The 22,212-nt window shown below is 48.8% G+C and overlaps 1 protein-coding gene across 2 annotated transcripts in view; it reads right to left on the minus strand.

Moving 5' to 3' along the window:
- The window catches only part of LOC111874281 (ecdysone-induced protein 78C), a 76,961-nt gene that overhangs the window by 47,889 nt on the left and 6,860 nt on the right, over window positions 1–22,212 (minus strand). Inside the window, exon 1 of one of the 2 annotated variants that reach the window (XM_033755416.1) lies at window positions 1,632–2,356. The exons of the other annotated variant lie outside the window; for it this stretch is intronic. Within the exon in view, the coding sequence (XP_033611307.1) occupies window positions 1,632–1,944 (313 nt within the window). The 5' untranslated portion in view covers window positions 1,945–2,356. Of the gene's footprint in view, window positions 1–1,631; window positions 2,357–22,212 lie in introns of those variants that run through there. 2 annotated transcript variants of the gene reach the window in all.

The raw sequence follows: 22,212 nt of genomic DNA on the forward strand, positions 1-22,212 counted from the left end.
TTGGGGCCGGACGTTTCAGAAGTCACGAGCAGATCCAATGTGCACGAAACGCATGCAAAACTGGTTTATGGGGACATAAGCCAGGTGCACTACTGCATTCGCTTTGCAGAACCAACGGGACGCTGATTTGAGGCAAGAAAGCAGTTGGTGTAGGCTACGTGCTGGACGGCAGCGGTATTAAAGTTCGATTCCCGACTGGGGCAGAGATGGGTATGGACAAATACTGGAGCCCACCCAGCCAAAGTGTTCTGGAGGTAAAGCGGCCGGGACGTCAAGCTGACCACTCCTATCTTGTATTTGGATCTACATCTGCGTGGCACAGAAATAGCTTTCTCTCTCTTCTATATATCACTGACTAATTTCCCGTTTTGCCCTGAAGATGTAAGCAGTAGGCTCTTCCGAAATGCTGATAAGTATTTGGCAGACTTCACTGCGTCTCGACGAAGAGGAGAGCAATCTTCTGAGAAGCTCAGCACTGAAATGATGCAGTGTCGTTTAACAGCGTATGACGACACAGTTCATCAAGCGGTTTGCAGAACTAGAAGTGCAAGGTCTCAGAAGCCCGTCGCTTTCGCCTGCATTCAGAAACCAGGAAGGCTGCCGAACCACGTGTCATTGAACCCTCGAAGCTTGTTTCCCCGCACGATTAACACATGCAAGTCCTGCTCGTCTCTGAGCGTCTGATCGCTACAGCGGCGTATCGCCCGACGCGCCCGGCACCACATCGCCACTTGTCGTTAGCGAGGGGCTGAGGAATACTACGAAAGCTTCGGTGAAGTTGGCCGGTAACCCGATCACAGGAGGGCATGTAGCCAAGACACGGTGAAGCTCCAGGTGCGCTGTGACGCATTACTTTGGGTTGGAAACTCTCACCGCTGTGTCTACGAGTAAGAACAGTACCGTCCTCTGGGATCAAACGTCGCGTAGTCCCGTTGAACGTCACAGATGTTTCGAAAGAACGTACTGCCTCCATTTTCAAGGTCAGAGACTGAAGCAAGCGGGAAACTAATAAGAAGCAAGGCGGAACCCCCTTTCTGGTTTTCTATTAGACCCTGAAGATGGAGGCAGTGCTTCCATCCGAAACATCAGTGAATTACTATCGGACTACATGGCGACACAGCTAATACGATTCCACTCCTCAGAAAATTCCAGAGGGATCTCTAATCCGGGGTGGTACAGTAGGCCTGATTGTGGCCGGCGTACCAAGTGGACTCAGCCTCACCCCACCCATCCAGGCTCTTGAGAAGCTAGTATTTACTCAGCTACTTCCCAGCGTATTATGGTACCGTGTTCACAACAGCCCGCCACTGGTCCGAATCCTGAGCCACATGAATCCACTCCAATTTCCCCTCCTATATCTTTAAGATCCATTTTAAAGTTATCCTCCCATCTGCGCCTAGGTCTTCCAAGTTATCATGCTTTCAGACCAAACCAATACGCCACTGTCAGCAACCGAGTTCAACCCATGGGTCCGAAATTCGTTGTTAACATTCAAATGACGGAACTGAGGTTCTCTGACAGCGGTGACTACAAATGTCACTGTCTTCTGGGACATGCCGCATTGTCGGTCAAGGTTTGTCAGTCTCAACAGAGCACCAGATGGGCAACCAACTAAACAGTAGTAGACGCACCTTGCTTGATGGAAAGGCTGGAGGCGGCACCAGTAGTTGCTCCAGGCAGGGGTTGCAGCAGTATCGCGCTGGGGGCGGTGATCACCTGCGGCAAAGTAGCGGGGTGTAGTTGCGGGGGCGGCGAGGGTGCAGAGGTGGAACCCACTGATCCAGGGTCACTGAATCCCTGGGTGTTGCTGTCTTCAGGTGGATCGAAGAAACTCAAATTGAACTCTGAGCCCGCGTCGAAGGAGACGTCCGCCGTCAGCTTTTCCGGGGGAGGTGCATTGCCCACATTCGCGCTGAGCGACTGGTCGATTTTAAAAACGTCCATAGTCTCTGGCTACTGTCCAGAAGACAACTGAAACAATCCTTCGACACAAGCTCCGTCCGCGGTGGATACTACCCTATACGCATCATACATCATCTACCCCATTTCCCACTTTCAAGCTAATCACTAGTTAAAGATTCCCGGCACCATTTTACTTTCATTATCCAGCGGTAAGCGTCGTGTCTTGTCACCCGACACTTCTTCACCAGGCCAACACAGGAGCGTCTTCTTGCCGGACGGTGACGGGTCATCAAGTTCTCTCGCTGGTGGCTGTGGAGATCTTTATGAGCCATTCACTGCCACTTGCGTACCACGTGTGTTTCGGTGCACAGCTGTCACCACTCACACCCCAATAAACGAAACGCGCCCCTTTTACACATTTTTTTTAATCTGTACACCAGTTTTCTATAAAATTCTCTCAGGTGGGTGAACTGCACTATCACCGGTGATGTCCCGCACTCACAACATGCCCTAAACGGATTCCTACTTTCTTTCTGGTCTCGAGGAAAACGTATTTGTGTCCATATCATTCGCGACTGTTGCCTTACGTTACCTAGCAACGTACTCTCCACACTCAAGGCTGGCACTAGCAGTATCAATGGAGAAAATAATCAAAAAGCCAAGCCAGTATACACAAGCCCGTGGTTCTTTTCGCACACAGAGTAGGCGCAGATTGGAATTAGCCGAAGAGGTTTTTTCGTGTCATTGACCTTGGATCGCTCGTACCTTGCAGCAGGCCAGCTTCTCTGCTCCGCGCGGCGCTTTGAATAAACAGATTCTCTTTCCGCAGTAACAGAACTGAACTCGCAATGCTGGGGGTTCGATTCCACGATATATCGATGTCCACAGGTTGCACTGTGATGTTACCGCCTTCAGTATAAACATTCTCCTGAGGCTGGTCTCGGAAACAAGAACTGCACTTCACACTGTCACTTGCAGATTCATCCGTGGCACCTGTTTACATTCCTGTGCATTTTTTACGAAAAGAAACAAACGGGAGTCTACTAATGTCCCGTTCCCTTACACTCGCAGTTCGCCGGAAGATGAGCACTTCTGTTCCCGTAGACACGCACACGAACATAGAAAGACTGAGAAATGCGAAATACTGAGGGTTAGTGGAGAGGCAAGATCTAGATTGTAATTTCTTGGTGTGGTTACCGCATGTAGCACGCAGCCGGAGCTCTGCACAGCGCCAGGTAGAGTTAAGCTGTCCGCCTCGCAGCAACAGGCCGGGATCACTGACCGCGCTACGCTGGTGGGGGGAGCAGAGAGGAGAGGCTAGGAAGGGCACTCAGACATGGCACATCCAAAATCTTGCTACACTCGGAAGATGCTGAAATCAGGGACCAGCTGTTTCGCTTCTCCTTCCACCTTCTTACTGAAAGGTGCTAGACCGGCGGCAGAAACACGAAGGCAGACATGTTTTCACCCCACCCCCAGCATCTTCTGCTTACCCTGAAGTTGCAGACATCGAAATATTATTTAGACGTTGCGTTTGTGTTCAAGGCAGAAAATACCAGGGTCCGTCCCACGATGTAGTGACCCGTCTTATCAGATCTCAGTTCTGTCCGCCTCGAAATAGCACTGACCGACAGTGACGTCAGCGGTGCCCACTTGCCCGGCAATCACATGTCTGACTTCATTCGCACGTTTCGGTACTTCGACTTCGGACAAAAATGTGACGGACGCGCTGCACATTTCGGGCGTGCCAAAGCTCAGGCGAGTATTCGTCAGCTTCCCACCAAGGCGACCTGGGTTCAATGTCACGTCAGACCATGCGGGATTTTGGCGGACGAAGTGATAATGGGGCAGGTATTCCACGAGCGCTTCCGTTTCCCCTGACAATTCTCGTTCCACCGTCTGCTCCTTACTTGTCAATCATCCGGGGCTACTGCAATGGGCCCAAGCGGTCTCAGTCTCATCACATCCACGTGATGTGACCAAAACCTGTGGTCTATATGCTACGCGCAGGCGCTAAGTTAGGGTCACAAGGGAAACCTCAGTTAGTACAGGGACCAGGCTACAGACTGGACGACCAAAGAATAGGAGCTCGATTCCCGGAAAGAAGCCTCTTTTAGATCCTGAGGCTGGACCCAGCAGGTTCCTCCGAAACGTTTATCATTTCCCACGTCACAGCGTCGTCATATTGAGTGACGCACATATCTGCACGATGGGTCTGACGCGTCCGGCACAGCAGGCCAGCCGGGTCATTGAAGCAGAGGGTGATTTTGGTTAACACGGACCGCGGCGTGTGGACTGTGCTGAGCCCTTGGAAGCGAAGATCACCTGTCTATATGATCTGCCTTGAAAACCCAAGGGAGGATGTGGGCTGAATTTGCCTGCATCAAAATAGGAACGAACTGGGGGTGATAAGAACCGTGAGAGCCCACCGGTAAGTGGTGCCATCTATCGCTGTCGCCGCAGCGCCGCCTGGAGAGCTCAATGAAGCAGTGGTTCGATTCTCGGATCGTGTGAGAGCTGACTCATTTCATGCACGCAACTAGCGGGAGGGAACCGCGACAGCTCAGTCATTACAGTGACTAGGGTGTGGGCTGGACGACCGAGGAAACGGGTTTCAATTTTCATCAGGGACAAGGAACATTCATCTTTTCCATAGCGTCCAGATCGGCCCCGGGACCCACAAAACCTCCTATTCGATTGGTACTCGAGGCTCTTTCAGTAGCGGCTGGGATATGAAGTCGAGGTTAGGAATGCGTGGAGCTACATCTCCACTCTCCCATGCGGCTTCATGGCGTGGTTCTTATTTAAGCGCAGGGAAAAGTTTTACTCCTTATGCAAATTGGTAAACATTTGAATCGCAAATCCCAACTCTCCTGCCTCCCCTTGCTTCTCCCTCTCACTTTTCGCTCGGAATGCGGCCCTAATAAGGACCAATATCCTCTACACTGCTCCCCCCTGCTTCTCCCCGTCACTTTTCGCTCGGAATGCGGCCCTAATAAGGACCAATATCCTCTACACTGCTCCCCCCTGCTTCTCCCCGTCACTTTTCGCTCGGAATGCGGCCCTAATAAGGACCAATATCCTTTACACTGCCTCCCTCTGCTTCTCCCTGTCACTTTTCGCTCGGAATGCGGCCCTAATAAGGACCAATATCCTTTACACTGCCTCCCCCTGGTTCTCCCTGTCACTTTTCGGTCGGAATGCGGTCCTAATAAGGACCAATATCCTTTACACTGCCTCCCCCTGGTTCTCCCTGTCACTTTTCGGTCGGAATGCGGTCCTAATAAGGACCAATATCCTTTACACTGTTCTCCTTACTCCTATTCGATCCCTCAGCGACCCGTTCCTCTGCTCTCTAAGCGGTTATGCGTAACACGTGGTCTGTCCTGCACATGGAGGCGGCAAGCTCCTCCTAAACGTCGATAACGACGGCACGGAATCACAGCCCAGACGCCGCTCACCGACGCAAGAACCTCAAATCTCACAAATTCTGCTATGTATCTCAGGGCAAACGAATTCTCGACGTTGTATGTTGACATATGCCTGCACCCTTACAGCAGCTACGTTCGAAACAATTTTGTAAATGCGAGATTTATCACAGTCAGTGCGCAATTTCAGGTTACCACAGCAACGAGTTGTCGGGCGTTAAGACGTTGCATGGACGTAAGTTATGTAGTACGTCATGAGAAGTACTTTGCTTCAGTGTATCGTGTCTATTCCGTGAGTACTGATAATACTGTGATGCAGTGGCGGCTCGTAGCTAAAATTAGTGGGGGTGCTGCTCCAGAAGTGCACAATTCCATACAAAGATTTGGCTACTGACATTAAGCTTAAGGATTATATATTGTATTGTACAAGTATAAAGAAAAAATTAAAGAAAAAATGACTCATTATATAAATGTTATCGATAATATCATGTGGAAATTGGGGGTGTGCAGTTCCGCAGTGCTTACACGCGGGCCACCCCTGCTGTGATGTGAATATATGAAGCACAGTGTACTATACAAAGGAGATTGTTTGCGAGTGGTTATTTTCGCATATTATTCGTGGGAGATGGCGTAAAACATTGGCCTCGACGTATCATTCGATAAGATGTAGGACTGTGAAGGAACACGGGAGAAAGTAGGGGAAGTTAACAGTACGAAAGCTTACGTAACAAATTATGAATTTCTAGTACACGTTACATTTAGCTGTGGCTATGTGAACTTTCGAGACGCCTAGAGGCCCCAGGCGTCTGCAGTCGCTAGCGCCGTCCTAAGTCCCAAACTGAACCCGAGTTGGCAGCGGTGCCAACGCTCCAAATCCCTACACCGTTACGTTATTATTACATTTATTTTAGACCAAGACGGGTCATCTGGCTGGCACTCTGATCCCACTGACCTCAATTTTTTGACTCAGACAGACGTAACACTTTCTTCGGAACGTTCGACTTTGACTGGCCAAAGCGTATTGCACGAGACAAGCATAAATCACATTCAAAACCAGAAAATACATTGAAGATGAAGAAAGCAGTCTTCTGGGATTTGGCACCGTGTATATGTGGTGTTAACCGACGTTTCGGAGGGACGTATCGCCCCCATCTTCAGGGTAGANAAGATGTTTACGTAATGTAACCCTCTAGAGCACAGTGGTTACTCTATGTACAGGGCCGCGCCATAGCTCAAGCGGTTAGTCGCTGGCTTCCCACCGCGGCGGCCCGGGTTCGATCCCCCGGTCTGGTCAAGTGGAATTTGTGGTGGACAAAGTGGCGCTGGGGCAGGTTTTCTCCGAGTACTTCGGTTTCCCCTGCCAATCTTCATTCCACCAATTGCTCCACAATCACCCTTGCCTATCATCTGGGTCTGGTACAATAGGCCAGAAGTGGCCGCAGTGCAAGAGACTTAGTCCCATTCCACTAGCAATAAAAAAAGTCTCTCCGTTTTGCTCACAGAGTCTATTTATGCGCGGCTCTGAATAAAGAGTGACTGGTTCCCTGCAGAGCATTGAACGGTTCGACTTTGTGCTCACTCCGACGTGGGGACTGAATTCCAAACATCATTCTCCAAGCTGAATGTGTTGTATATATATGTGACGTCCTATATGACGTCCATCGCTGCGCAATGGCTAAAGTGGGAACGCATACTTCAGCGACAACGAATACATGGAAATGATTGAGGTCCCACAGCGACGAATTGAATACCAACAGACCGTTGCGTAGGAATATCCGTAACAACGGATGAAACCAAACACTTCTACAGGATGTTCTGAATCGAGTGAGGCTAGCATTTCCTAAGCAACGGAAGAAATTAACCCTTCGATAAGGTGTTCCTTATCGCCTCCGAACGCTGGATATATAGGAGAGTGTAGCTCCAGCGAGAGTTCAGATCACAGTATCACAAGAGATTCCGAGTGAAATCACTGAAGAGATTCTGAGTTTTGGACTCGACTCTAGTGAGACAGAAGAGTTCCAGAGTGTGCTAACAGTGCAACTGAATAACTGTACCAGCGCGTGTACAAATAAGCGTCCAATAAAAGGTCTCGTTCCTATCCGAAGACCCACGCAATTTATTCGTGTCACGTGACAGCCGACACGTTACGATATATGTATTGTAACGTGTTTCGTTACAGAATACGCCGTAGAGATCGTTAATTGGTTTATTCAACAATCTACAAGAAACGGCTACAATTAATTATCACAATGGTACGGGTTTCCACAGTTTACAAACCCTACAACAAAATCTTCACGTACTAATAACTCGGGAGCTATACAAATCTCCCGGAATTACACACTCCAAGTATAACTGTACTACAGCCCTCACTAAGTCTCGAAAGCACACAATAAGTCTTCCGCTCCCTGACTTCTTAGGTATCGCACACTCGCAGGCTGCTACCTTGAGCACTGTTGATAACACACTGACTCTCGCTTGCTCCTCAGCCGGCTTTCATTCCGTTCGCTGTTGCTAGTGCGACGTGGCGTATAGCCTAGGACGCTGTTACCCCTTGGTGACGTCACCGCTGTTGACTCGCTTTGCATAGCTTCAAGGTTGCGGGGACTCGGCTAGCTTCGGCTCCGCTCGACTCACGTCGGCTCCGCTCGTGACGTCACCGTGGGGAGAGTTGCGGGGTGATGACTTGCCTATTACGCGAGCGCTACGTTACCGCTACGTGCAGCTGGGGAGGTAGGGGTCAACATGTCACAGTATATATTGGTGATTTAAACGGCGAATTGGGAAGGATATGAAACGAAGAGTCTGTATCATCACAGAGCAGCAGAAATTTTAACTAGAAACTGTTGTAAACATCGTCATTTGATCGAGAGCATAAATCTCACTGTCTACGTGCCACTTCTGAAGCAGCTGAAGATTTTGGTGAACCGTGCCATGAAGCTTGTGCCACTGGGGACAAACTCAGCGTCGTGCTTTGTTTCTTTGTTAGTTAAATCAACATGGCGGGAGCGCGAATATACCGTATTCACGCATGTATAGGCCGCACATTTTTTGCCAAAAATTCAAGAGGAAAACTGGGGTGCGGCTTATATTCGAAATATTCGAAATCACACTTCATTTAAAAAATTATATTCATAATTAGTAATACAGGATGTTCTACTCCTGAAATAATATTCCAAGAAAATTATTTTTTCTATAATTTCTGTCTGAAAATTGTGCTGCGGCCTATACACGCACGCGGCCTATACATGCGTAAATACGGTATATTGTGGCAGCGACCTAGAAACACCTAATTTAGGGCCCTAATATGATGTTGGGCACTAGATCGTAATGCAAATTTTGTTGAGGGAACTTTTCGTGTAACATGCAAAATAACGAGATGGTGACTTCTGAAGAACTGCCGAGAGCAGGCAGTCTGACGGCATGAGTTCGCAGTGATATCCAGTGTGGTGATCTGGATCCCCGCAACCTTGTCGCTTTCTAATGATGATAAAATGACCTCACTCACTATCTGATGATGACGTAACATAAAAAATGTTTCAGGCTCTGCATAGACAAGCGGAATTTGGAACGGGGGTGGACCACGAACATATCTCTACATTATGTATGAAGTGTTGTTTGTGTCAACAATTACAAACATGGCGACGGGGCAAATCTTTGAGGTTACGTTACACAAACTTAATATAATCCGTTCTTAAGAAATAAGTTCCTCCAAAAAAACAAAGACAACAATAGATCTGTGTGTCTACAGATGCACGCAGCAGAAAGTAGGTCACATGACATGTGCTTTTACATGCTTCCTATGTGCGGGGGACTGTATTGGGGGGGGGGGAGAAGTTGTTACTGTCTTCATTTCCATCTCATCTTCGGGGAAATTTGAGATGTGTAACTAATCAATCAGTCGGGTGTGACCTAAACGGGTTTGTACGTCCTACGTTTGTACGTTTCCTACGTCAACTGAGCTTTTGGTTCCTTATCGGCAGCGAAGGTCAGAGGACACATTACGTGGCAAGATCGCAAGTTTGAATATAGGGGAAACCCAGCTCTGCGACAGGCGATGGCAGTTACGTGGTAATGACTTCTCCGGGACTCGTGGACCGTCCGTGGGGGAGCAGCACTGGCGCACTGTAAACAGAGGTTATTTCAGCCACTGCACAGAAGCGGAACGCATCTCATAGCATAGGACGGATGAGCTTCGCTCCCCGAAATGAACATGCGCACGCCTAGTTATGTGGCTTCGGGCAATACTCCTCGCGGTAGAACATTTTCTCTGTACATAACTTTCCTCTAATGAAAGGCATGCCCTAACGCTTTATCGGTGGCTGAAGCCCACACTCTCAACCTACATTTACTCGTAACTGCGCGTACATGCGGAGCAGCGGTAACTGACTATACTTACAGCAAACCCGGATCAAAACATGAAACATGAAGAACGTTGCTCACACTTCAGTACAGACTTGTAACAACACATGGCATTTAGGAAGGCAGATGAGTCACTTGTCTGGTCAGACAAAACTTGACGGTTTCTTCAAACATGCATTGTTACGTTCAGAAACAAGTACAACTTCTGAGTATTTTATAGATGCATAAATGTATTCTGTTCTTATAGTCCTTAAATAAAGGCTTTACTGTGATATTTTGTTATTTATTTTCATCAGTACTGCTTATATCATTAAATTTTCCATTTATTTGTGTTGTAACTTTTTGTTCGGTGTTTTAGGGCTACTTTTGCTTCACTAATCCGGATGGCCTCCCCACCAGTTACTCCGGATTAGCGAGGGTTTGCTGTGCCACTTCTATTAATGAGCTGATAATTTCTTCTCTAAGTTGTTGGAACACCCTCAGCATAGTGACGTGTCTTCATGCGTCCTGCTCTGTCATTCTGCTGACGGCTGCAGTCGGCCCCAGAGCACAGAGCACCAGGTCGGCCATCTGACATCTTGCATGCAATGAATTTATAGGTTTCCCGCTTATGCAAAGGTCATCCAGCCGAACGGTCTTTGAATTGTACAGGCACTCTTCTACCCTGAAGATGGAGGCGACAGGTACTCGGGCACCTTGCTACATATCTACAGGACTAAGCGGCATTACTGCAGGACACTGCAGGCAACTCACATTGTATAGTACTTCACATACGTCCATAACTACACGAAACGGAATCCCTGAAGAACTGAGTGTCCCTGAGTGGGCGAATAGTTGCTCATCCTCGTATCTGCGGCACTCCCTTGTACACCCCATGCATGCTGCATGTTCAGAACATCTTGGGCGATGATTTCTGCTGATGAGACTCCTCACAGTTCCAATGTACTCAGCCTGTCTGATGCCCTTGCAGCGGACATCCCACTGCAAAGCCACGTGCCTGGACGAAGTTAGGGCTTGTAGACCGGAGAATCGAGGTTCGATTTCCGACAGGATATAGGTTCCCTTCTTCACCACCTCGTCCAAGTATGAGGACTGTTTCGCCGGGGATAAAGGGGCTTGGGCGGTTAATAGTGCATGGAACAATACCTCCACTTCCACATACTTCATGGCGTGGTGTTTGCTTAAAAAGGGGGCACTTTACTTTGTATGAAACAGCAGGAAAATCACAGTGTTCCGACTGGAGGCAAAATGGCGGAGCGCTCTGAATGGCTGCCAGCTCCAGAATATCCACGACTGATAACACAGAACTGCTTTCACGCCTGCTTGTGTGGCAACCCGCGCCTCTGACGTGTTGGAGAAGTTGCCGCGATAGCACGGCGAAACGTCTCTTTCATAGGGCAGACACGTCCCTGCCTTTCCGCGCAGGTTGGTGTAGAACCGTATTAGAAAGTGCTGGGTTCGAACCTGTCAGGACTGATGGTTTTCCCGGTTCCACTCAGTCCGCTCGGGCAAATTTTAGGATAGCTCCTCGGTTGGGTAACGAAAGCTTGCTTCCAAAATTCCTTTCAAATTAATCGCCAAACACCTTACTGTTGGGCGCCATATAGTTTATCAAACGACAGGGTGAGCCGCGCCATAGCTCAAGCGGTTAGTCGTTGGCTTCCCGCCGCGGCGGCCCGGGTTCGATCCCCGGGTCTCGTCAAGTGGGATTTGTGGTGGACAAAGTGGCGCTGGGGCAGGTTTTCTCTGAGTACTTCAGTTTCCCCTGCCAATCTTCATTCCACCAATTGCTCCACAATCACACTCACCTATCATCTGTGGCTGATACAATAGGCCAGAAGTGGTCGCAGTACAAGGGACTTAGTCCCGCCACACTAGCAATAAAAGACCGACGAGGTCGTATGATAAGCGAGGGAAAGTTGTCTTGCTTGATGCAGAGTGACTACATTCCTCCGAAACGTCCGCATGATGCAAGTCTTCACATTTATCGCGCAGCACTTTATAAAACCATGATTTCAAATTATGAAATTTACAAACATTTGAGAACGGTACACAAGGAAGTTTCAGATTTTGTTGGTTGTAAAGGGAACATGGGGCACAAGTGTCACAGAGGAAAGCAAGAAAGATCTATGAAGCCGAATCAAAAGTGTAACATAGACTTCAGCCCCCCCGTTCCCCCTTCTCCATATATCCGTATCATTTCTTTCCACGCTTCGCTGAATGTACTATTCCTGAAGATGGACGCAGCAAGTTCTTCCGAAACGTTTGCAGCAGACCGTATGGCGTCACATTGCAGGATACTGATATTCACAGCTGTAACTGTGGTGACAAGACTGTCTTCCTTCAGTTGAAGGACGAAAGAGATGGTTCGAGAACCACAATTTGCTTTACTGTAGCAGTGTGAATGAACCCAGCAGAGCCCAGAACCGGTTCCACTTGCCCACAAGATATAGCCGGCCTGTGTAATGTCCTGCAAAATGCTTACAGGCCTGTGTGGTGTTCAGATGTGCAGACTGCACTGTCGGCTCTTGAGGCCGCGACACCGCCAAGTTGCTAGCTCCTCCTCCGAAACGTCGGTACGCATCCACTACATCTCACAATACACTTATTCTGCCGTGAAGGTTAAAGCAGCGGGTTCCTCTACAACATTGGTGCCTATTACCAAAGTAAACGGCGTCGAACTGCAGACTCATCAGCGCGAATCTCACGCAGATCCACGCATGCGGGTGTGCGAGAGCCACTCCGAAATTAGTTGCAGGACGCTGGACGAATTTCCGCATTTCCGTAGCTACTTTGTCACACGTCACCGTGTTCTAGCTAAACGGTTCAGAACCATTTTATTGCGTAAATTAATTACAATGATTTCCATTGAGATTTCTTTCAACCCTTTCCACATTATGCGCAAGATGTACACTACTTCTGAGAACAGGGTGTTGAGGAGAATATTTGGACCGAAGAGAGATGAGGTGGACAGGGCAATATACAATATGGGTGGGAAAGCCATAAGGAAAGAAACCACTAAGAAGACAAAGACGTAAGTGGGTGGATAATATTAAAATTGATCTTAAAAAAGATAGGATACGATGGTATGGACTGGATGGACCTGGCTCAGGATAGGGACAAGTGGAGGGCTCTTGTGAACACGGTAATGAACCTTCGGGGTTCCATAAAATGCTGGGAAATTCTTGAGTAGCTGCAAAAGTGGCAGCTTCTCGAGAAGGGCTCAGCTCTATTGCTTTAAAACAGCAAGTAGCGTTTCTGAACCGTTCTGAGCCGACGCACAAGGACGCCGCCAGAAGTGTATTTCCGGGGAATGGGGGAAGCACGTACAAGCCGTACCACGCAGGTTTCACTGCTCTATCTATAGTGTTTGGGATATGGGAATATTTCTTTCTAAGTGCATTCGATTTCTGGTACAAACATTTTGTGTATATCCTTTTTTCTTTATCCACGGCCTCGCGGCCCCCGTGTTGACACGTCCCTTTGTCTCAGAGTGACATTCCAAGCAGCCTTTTCAATGCTGACTTCACCTCGATCTGTGTGAACCCAAGCCACGGGCTGATACGTCTTCATTTCAAGAAGCTTTGTTTATCACAAGCACTTGGCTGCGCCACAGCTCAAGGTGTTAGTCGCTGGCTTCCCATCGCGGCGGCCCAGGTTCGATTCCGGGGTCTGGTCAAGTGGGATTTGTGGTGGACAAAGTGGCGCTGGGGCAGGTTTTCTCCGAGTACTTCGGTTTCCCCTGCCAATCTTGCCACAGCTCAAGCTGTTAGTCGCTGGCTTCCCATCGCGGCGGCCCAGGTTCGATTCCGGGGTCTGGTCAAGTGGGATTTGTGGTGGACAAAGTGGCGCTGGGGCAGGTTTTCTCCGAGTACTTCGGTTTCCCCTGCCAATCTTCATTCCACCAATTGCTCCACAATCACCCTCACCTATCATCTGGGGCTGGTACAATAGGCCAGAAGTGGCCGCAGTAGAAGGGACTTACTCCCACCCCGCTAGCAATAAAAAAATAATTATCACGCGCACTGGAAGAGTTTTACCCCCCCCTCCAAAAAAAATGTTAAGCTTTTTAAGCCCTTTGGTCGTCACGTGACAATGTATGAACTACATCTCACAGCAGTAGTTAGGAAGATGTCGACTTGACGCTATGCAGTCCGGTAGAGGTTTCGGAGGAAATCGCTGACTCCATCTTCAATCGCCAGCAGCAAGACGAGCAGCCATAAGAATCAGATCTGTGCTATGCTCTCCTGCTTCGCATTTCCGTGGCCTCGGGTTCGGATTCAAATACGGAACCGTCTCTACTGCCTGAATGCCGCTGTTGGGACATTAATCGATATGGTGTATCGACACTGGAGACGTTAGGATCGATATGTGTCTCACTGAATTCCCATTCAGAATGGTCCGAAACAAATTCCGCGTTGACCATGCCTTTCAAATTTGCTCCAGAGTGAGGCCTTCACTTCCATCTTCAGGGTTGGAGGATTTGTGGTGGGGATGTGGCGAAATTACAGGTGCGGTGGCAAGAGATGTGATTACACAGGACCAAAATGAGTGAGAAGAAAGTACCTTGTCCGCGGCCTGCAGACAGAAGCACCAGCTTCTTTCGAAACGTTTTATTCATTTTCTGATACTAATTTCTGTTATAGGCTGAGCTGACCTCAGGGCCAAACCCTATCGGCCTCCACGACCTGTTACGGGGCTAACTTTATCTTTTTTATATTTATTAATTTCCAAAATCGCACGGTGTCGCAACCCAGAACACCACAATCTGAAAATGTTCAATTTTTAGATAGTAGATGGAAAAGAAACAAACATTCGCCGAGCCTCTTTCCCCTTCCAATTGTTACCCTTCGCGGTAGACTTACAATGTTCTCGAGGGCCGGAGCTCGAGTACCGGCAGTAGCAGACCCACGACATTGTGACTGGGGACTTGATGAGGACGGAGACTATCCAGTAACATGTTAAGAATTTGTGGAGCTGTATCCCTACTCCACCTCTACGAATTCTTGGCATGGCATGCAGCAGGACCTATGCGCCTCACAGCGAACGCCGTGTTTCTGTGGCGTTCCATCGGCCTCGGCTCCCAGAGCCAACTTTATGTTATGAGCACAAGTCGCCTGAAACGAAACATCAACCCGACAGGTGACGGGTCGGCAGGCTCTCCGTTCGAATCTCGGCTGGAACACCTCATTCTAGCTGAGATTCTTAGTTGTTTTACTCAGTTCCTCCAGGGAAATGCTGCGATAGTACCTCGAGTCAGCCACAAGCTCTTCCTCTCAAATCCTTCCTAATTCTTCACTCATTCCAGAGATTTCGGGTGACAAGCCAAACCGAGGTACGCGCTTCACTGTGAAAGTTCGCAAAGCGAGGACAGTGGCCCTGCATCCTGTCCTCCACGGCAAACAGGCCTGCAAGCCCCATTCCGTATTGCTAAAGCTCCCCTTGTGCTCAATTAAGAACCACGCCATGAAGACGCATGGGGAAGTGGAAGTATAGCTCACGGACTCTTCGCCTCTGCACTATATGCAGGCGGGTGCATGCTCCGGCCGCTTTATCTCCGGGGAAAGCTACCCCCAGAGCCACTGGGTGGGCGCCAGAGACGGTATGGTAGCTATGAGGGAAAGAAAAAAATTGCATCTGCTGAGAATCGAACCCCGACCCCCCGGCTGTCCAGTTCGCAGCCTACTCACTCTATCCCTACAGACAGTGTTACACAGCTTCGCAATTAAGTGTCCTGCGTGTGGCCATTTTATCTGCTGTTTTGCCTGCGTGCGGAAGTGGCAGCACGCCCTCAAGGGAATGGGGAGCTGCAGAAGCTGCACTGCCCACCTGATGATGATGATGAGATTACTGGGAACGTAGCATGAATGGGGAGGTAAGAAATAGATCTGACATAAACTCGGAGTGGGGGTGGACTGGACTCAACTGGCTAAACAGGGTGCCCGACAGCGTGGAACACACGGGGGCGGGGGTAGGTAACATGTGCTGACAGTAACCAAAGGAGGCGGTTGGTTAGGATCCGATGCAATATGCACCTCACTGGGGGAAGGGGGGGTGTCTTGGCACACAGCTGGCATTCACAGTCTCTCAGATTAGCTCAGAGGTTGTAATGACGTCACGTCAGGAGTCACTGGCCTCCCTGGGCCGTGACGTCACGAGTGTATGGTGACGGAAAACTGTTAAAATATTGGTAATTTGTATCTGAGGCCGAACGGGAAGAAGTGAGAGACGGTGAATGACTAGGCCATCGGTCATTTGCGTAACTTCATGAACAACAACGAAATATTCAGCAGAAACACGTGCAGCCCGGACCAATACACTTTCCCATTTCACACGTCACGGAGCTCCTGCGACGCCGTGACGTGCCACTTTCGCCTCCTCTTCCTGCGAAATGCGAACTTGGGCTTATACCTTGTTTCAGATTATCTCAGCAGTGACTTCTCTGGTGTGACGCCGTGCAGCCTGGTAGATGTTCACTGATATTTCGGAGGAACATAGTAGCTATACCTTCATGGCCCAAGCTGCTTGCACGGCTTACCTGAAGATGGATTTCTCCGCAGTTGTGCAAGCTTCTACCAGACTACACGACGTCACATACCAGACAGTCGTCCACGGTGAAGTGGCATGCAGTCGACGGAAACTGTGGTCTTATGAACTGCTGACAAAGGGCAGAGTACTGTCCGTTGAAAAGGCGAAGGCAAATTCATGCATGCTTAAGTAAGCAGCACGCCATGGGGGCGTGGCTACGTAGCGCCACAGTTCTTGAGCTTCACGAATAAAACGAGCTGAGTGGTTGGTTTCTCTCTCCCTCCGCTTTACCTACTCAGAAGAATTCGCGGTGCATTTGGCTAGGTGGCCACGTGGTCCCCACAATCAATCTGGGTGCTATGCAGAAGACAAACCTCTTGCACCTGCCTGAAATCGAACATCGACCCCTCAGTCATCCAGCTCACATATTAGAGCAGAGGGGGACTGTCACAACAAAATGCACCTATTCACAAGCGTCTGCATTCTTCTCCAGAAACAAAACAGCAGAAAGGGAAAATTAAACACGTGAAGATGAGGGTGTTCTGGAGTGTGACGCCGTTTGTTCTGGTATACTTGTCAACAGAACTACAGAGCATCTCGTACTCCGGAGGGAACGGAAACAAAAACCGGACCCTGCAACCGGCCACGTTGTTGGACGTCTCCTCGCTACCTGAAAAAATACCGAGACAGTGCTCGAAATTTGGCCACGACCGCTTCCCGCCACATCATTTCCAATTTATTACTTACTAATCATCCTACTACTGAACACTGTGAGTCTGAGCTACTCACGGCCGAGACGCGAGAGCAGGATCTGTGAGTTCTGTGGGAACTTCTTCCTGCTTGTAACCCCTGGCTAAACTGCGATTTCAAACCGCAGTTGGAGGAAGCTTCAGAGGGCTCAGCTGTAACGAGCGGCGCCCCGTACGCTATGCTGTAGCTTCGCGTGCTGCTGGAATGGGCATTGAATTCCCCCCCCCCCCGCCCCGGTCCCCTAATCACCATTCACTGGATCTAGTGAGATGACGGACGGCCGCAGGAGGGGCGAGGCCCTCCAGATATGCGTATGGCGGGGGAACAAAAGCAACAGAACAGAAAATAAGAAGGAAGAACAAGAGACCAATAATACAACTAAATGACAGAGGACCCAACTAACCGGCTTGCAGGACGTTAACCCGTGAGCTTCGTGCCGCGCCGCTTTGCGTCTCAGCGCCACGGTGTGCGAATTTAAACGTTTCATATCAGTTTCACGTGTTTATTACACCAAGCGATTAACATCTGAAGCATGAGAGATATACCAAGGCGATGGACTGGTACATCAGTTTGCAGCTTGGAAATTTTCCAGGGCCTGAGCTATGCTCACTAGCCTGGGTGTTCCGTGACAATTTCTTAGTAAGTTCTATGAACTGCTGTGGATAGGGGCCGCGGAATGTTGATTTGCTGATTAATTACGAGTTGCACAATTTTGGAACGTAATGTGGAATGTTAACAAGTTGCTAGGCAACGAGCGCGAAAGAAGCAGCCATACAACAACCGCTGCTAAGTAACGACTTCGCAAACAGCGGTAACAATCGCACGGCAGTAATAGAACGGTGTTTTCAACGCAGTCCGTACCGAGATGTTATAATCAGGACAGTTGAGCTTAGTTGGTTTCCTGGGGAATACAAATACGGGGACCTGGCCCTCCAGGTTGCAGGAGTCTCGAATCCGAGACAGTAAAATATGGTCATGAGTCCCGCGGGACTCGAACCCGGGAATGACTGCGCTGGCGAGGGCCAGCAGCAATTGCAAATGACAGACCCCTCCTCTCGTCAGAGAGGGTCTCCCTCTTAACAAACCCGCAACTGTCTGACAATAACAAAAATCTGGTCTTGGACCCCAGATGGGGCTTGACACCAAGATGGATGGGCCCACTGACCGTAACATAACTTTCTTTGACTTCGACTTTTATTTGGTTGGGTGAGTGAGTGAGTTAGAGAACTGCTGTGGTTCAGTCCTTGTGAGTTGTTGCTGTGAGAAGCTGGTAGCTGAGGTCGGGGATAGTTCGGGATCCCAGAGCAAGGGGAACGTCCGCCGTTGAAAGCCGCTACCAAGGAACGATTAGTGAAAACGTGGCTGTGGATACTAATGCGTGTGTGTAATAGTGAACTGTAAAGTGTAGTCAAGCGCTGTACCAGAGAGTCAAATAAATTCGATCATCAATGCAAAACTCTTCTATAGACACGCTAATACGCGTGACAGTAATTAGGGGGTTTCTAATTTTGGTGGATTTCAACCGGGAAGGCTGCAGGAGAAGTACACAGTACCAGCTGGGAACTCAGAAAGCATTCCTGTACACGTATGTCCTTAGAGGCAGATATGGTCCTTGCCTCCCGGATATATAGCCTCTGCACACGTTGCGATGTCGTCGATATTTATTTATTTTAGTTTCTTGGGGTGGGGTGAGGCTGAGCCCACTTGGTAAGCCGACCAGTAGTTGGCCTGTTGTACCAGCCCCGGATGATAAACGATGATGATCATGAGGATGATGAATGTGGAGCAGTCGGTGGAATGAGAATTGACAGGGGAAACCGAAGTACTCGGAGAAAACCTGCCCCAGTGCTACTCTGTCCACCACAAATCTCACATGACCCGGGCTCGAAGCCGGGCCTCCGCGGTGGGAAGTCGGCGACTAACCGCCAGAGGTATGGCACGACCCATGACGTCAGCTACATACGAACTAAACACTCAGAAGAAACAAGCGAGGCACTGTGTACACGTGAGCCTGGCCGATAAGGGTAACCTGTATGCAACCCTTTCGACTTTGATGTATGGCGTGTTTGCCGAAACTTGCGTTGGCAGGCGAATTACGAGCAAACATGAAAGCAACATGACAGACCGCAATACGAAGAGTCGAACTGTGCTCGATGAATCTGAACGCAACGGAGAGCTGATAGATGCTGAAGTCGCGGATGGATTGCTGAGAATAGCGGCAGTGGTGAGCTGGCCGACAGCATCGCGTATTGTTATTGTATCGAGTTCAGCGGCTTGGCACTAATGTAGGTCCCTCTCGACGTCTGGGCGGACACTTCCAACTCCGCAGTGTCCCTGAAGGCCTGTAATCTGTGCGGAAGGAGTAGTGACATCGGGACAGAGTGACAGAGTGACAGAGTGTGATATTGTTCACAGCAACACTTTCCCTTTGATGTTTCAAACGGAGATTTCTCTAAAATCATGTTTTGATCGGCCACAACGCCCGATCTTTAAAGTTAAGCATTCCTGTCTTCTGGCATGCGACGCCGTGTACATAACGACGTCCATTTAGAGCCTGTTGCCTCCACCCTCAGGGTAGAAGTCTACCTTGAGATACCTATGTATCCAAATACAGGACGTCATATTCCTGAAGATGGAAGTCTTAATATTCACCACCCCAGCACCCCAAACACTACACAGGGGTAGGTACAGGGCGTGCACACGCATGCATATTGTGGGCAGGGACTAGAGCCCTAAATTGCGGATTTCTTTCTGAAAAGTGTCGCTTCCTTATGTTTCGGTTTATACCCAATGCAGCATAGGGCTGACCGAGCTCTGACAGCCCCAGCGAGTGTCACAAGCCGCAACACCCAGTCCTGAGCACCTAAACGTTTTGACAATTAAGTAACCGGACCGATTCAGCTAAAGTACATGTAAATATTGTGAGACTGGCTTCCAGTGAGTGTGTTCACTTTCTTGTGCGCATGCAGCCCAACATCTCGGCACCTCCGGCTCTGTCCTCAGCCAGCGCAAGTTCGGGCTGTTTTCTTAGTTTATCAGAGCATTAAACTGGTTAGCACATGCACCTCCTGTCTTACCATTAAACTCCGCATTTTGCCCACAGAGTGTATTTGTGTGTTTAGCATGCTTCTTGCAAACAAACAGGGAGTATTTTCCTAAACAGCACCTTAACCTTCTACAGACAGAGAGTCAAAGTTACGTCACGAATGGCGGCTTACCGCCAATCAGTTCGTCTTGGCTTCAAGCCCCTTGAGGGTAATGAACAGAGATCTTTTTTTTTCTCAACTGAACACTTGCGGTAGGGGCACGAGGTAGTGTAGTTGACTGAGGCAATATGCAACAAGCTGGAAGGTCGCGGATTCAATTCCCGATTATGTCATTGTATTTCTCAAATTACTGAATCCTTGAAATCGCAGTATGGCCCAGGGGTCGACTCAGCCTCTAACAGAAATGAGTACCAGAAATCTTCCTGGGGGTAAAGAGCGGCCGGTGCGTAAGTCTGACAAATTTACCGCCATCTGTGAGCCGATTATCTAGAAAATGTGGAATCTTCGACGTCTCACAACCCTATTGGTCTCCACGGCCTGTTACAGGGATAGCTTTACCTTAGTCGTCTTGCTCCTATTTTTCCTATACCGTGAACATGTTCATGCTCAAGATTTTGTGTGACTTGTGCTTGTTGCCCGCATAATTTAGTTATATAATGGTATATATATGTAAGGTCGAAAGCCGTGTGCAAATCGCGGACCGGTGTGCATCTTGGAAAGTTTCCAGTGCGCGGAGAACCTTGTTTTGCAGGCACCGCAATTTTATGAGGTAGGTGTCTGCCGCTAATTTCGAGGCGGGGCAAATATAAATAATTACCGACCTACTCAGTGCTTTATGTAGGGTCAGTATAATGTTGGCCCTGAAACGCTCACTTTTGAGTAGGGAGTGCATTCTGATAAATGTTTTGAAGGTCTTGGCTTCAGTCATTTCTATGTGCAGTCTCCATGTAATCCTCCTATCGAAGATTACGCCCGGATATTTTACACGATTGACGAAGAGTGTATTCCGCCCATTCAAAGTAAGACGAGCCTCAGGGGGCCTAAGTCTGTGAGAGATGTAGATACCCTGAGTTAAACATTGGATTTCTTCTAACACATCGCGTCTATTACAAAGCCCAACCGGTTAATGCTGTTTAGGGAAACAGTCGCTGTTTACTGTGAGGACCATACGGAACACACAGATACACTCTGGGCAGAATGCAGAGTTTTAGTGCGTTAAAGAGGGTGGTACATATAGTAACCACTGAGCTTTGAAGGGTTACTCGACTGGTGTTTGCAATATAGAGGCAGTGTGTTTTCTATGTATTATGGTTGAATATTTAAATATAATTTAAATTAATTTCACGATTCAAATGGTTGAGGCGCTATATAGGAACCTGCGCGAAGTGACCAGAATACAAAGAAAGCGAGAGTCATAATAGCCGAAAATCGAACCGAGGTCTACACGCATATGATACAAGCGTTCTAGCCACTACAACTCGACATTCGGTCGCGCAGATTGCAATTAGGCTCCGCAATCAGTTGCGTGCGGACTGGCAGGCAAGTTTCGCTTGAGGCAATACACGTACCTCCCCTTTAAAACCATCCGCGGAGTCTCAGCTTGAAGCCTCACAGAACTGGGGCTGTATTGAGCGCTGTTGCTGCTGCTGCTGCCTGCCCCTTGGCAGCGCCACTATCCGCACAGCAGCTCTCCCTGCTGCACCGCCCCTAACAATTCGCGAGTACTCCAATTCGCTACCTGACAAGACACTCACGATGGAGATTAAACAACGTCTGCAGACATATGATTACCAGGAGGTGCTTACAAAGTATCCAAACAACGCCTCATGTCGGGGTCATGTCTGTCCGTCTGTGATCTAGCATTAGTGCCCAAAGCACTAGAGATAGTGTAAGATTTGAGGCTTTCACGGAGGTGACTATGAAGAAAGCAGTCCTCTGGGATTTTGCACCGTGTATATGTGGTGTTAACCGACGTTTCGGAGGAACGTATCGCCTCCATCTTCAGGGTAGAAGAAAAAATATATAAAAAATGTGCAAGCAAAGAGACCGCTTTTACCGGTTCTCACGGGTCTGCTTTTACCGGTTCTCACGGTCTCTTTGCTTGCAGATTTCTTATATATTTTTTCTTCTACCCTGAATATGGAGGCGATACGTTCCTCCGAAACGTCGGTTAACACCACATATACACGATGCAAAAT

The sequence above is a fragment of the Cryptotermes secundus genome, unplaced genomic scaffold, assembly GCF_002891405.2.
Source record: "Cryptotermes secundus unplaced genomic scaffold, Csec_1.0 scaffold47, whole genome shotgun sequence".
In the NCBI taxonomy this organism is placed as follows: Eukaryota; Metazoa; Arthropoda; class Insecta; order Blattodea; family Kalotermitidae; genus Cryptotermes; species Cryptotermes secundus.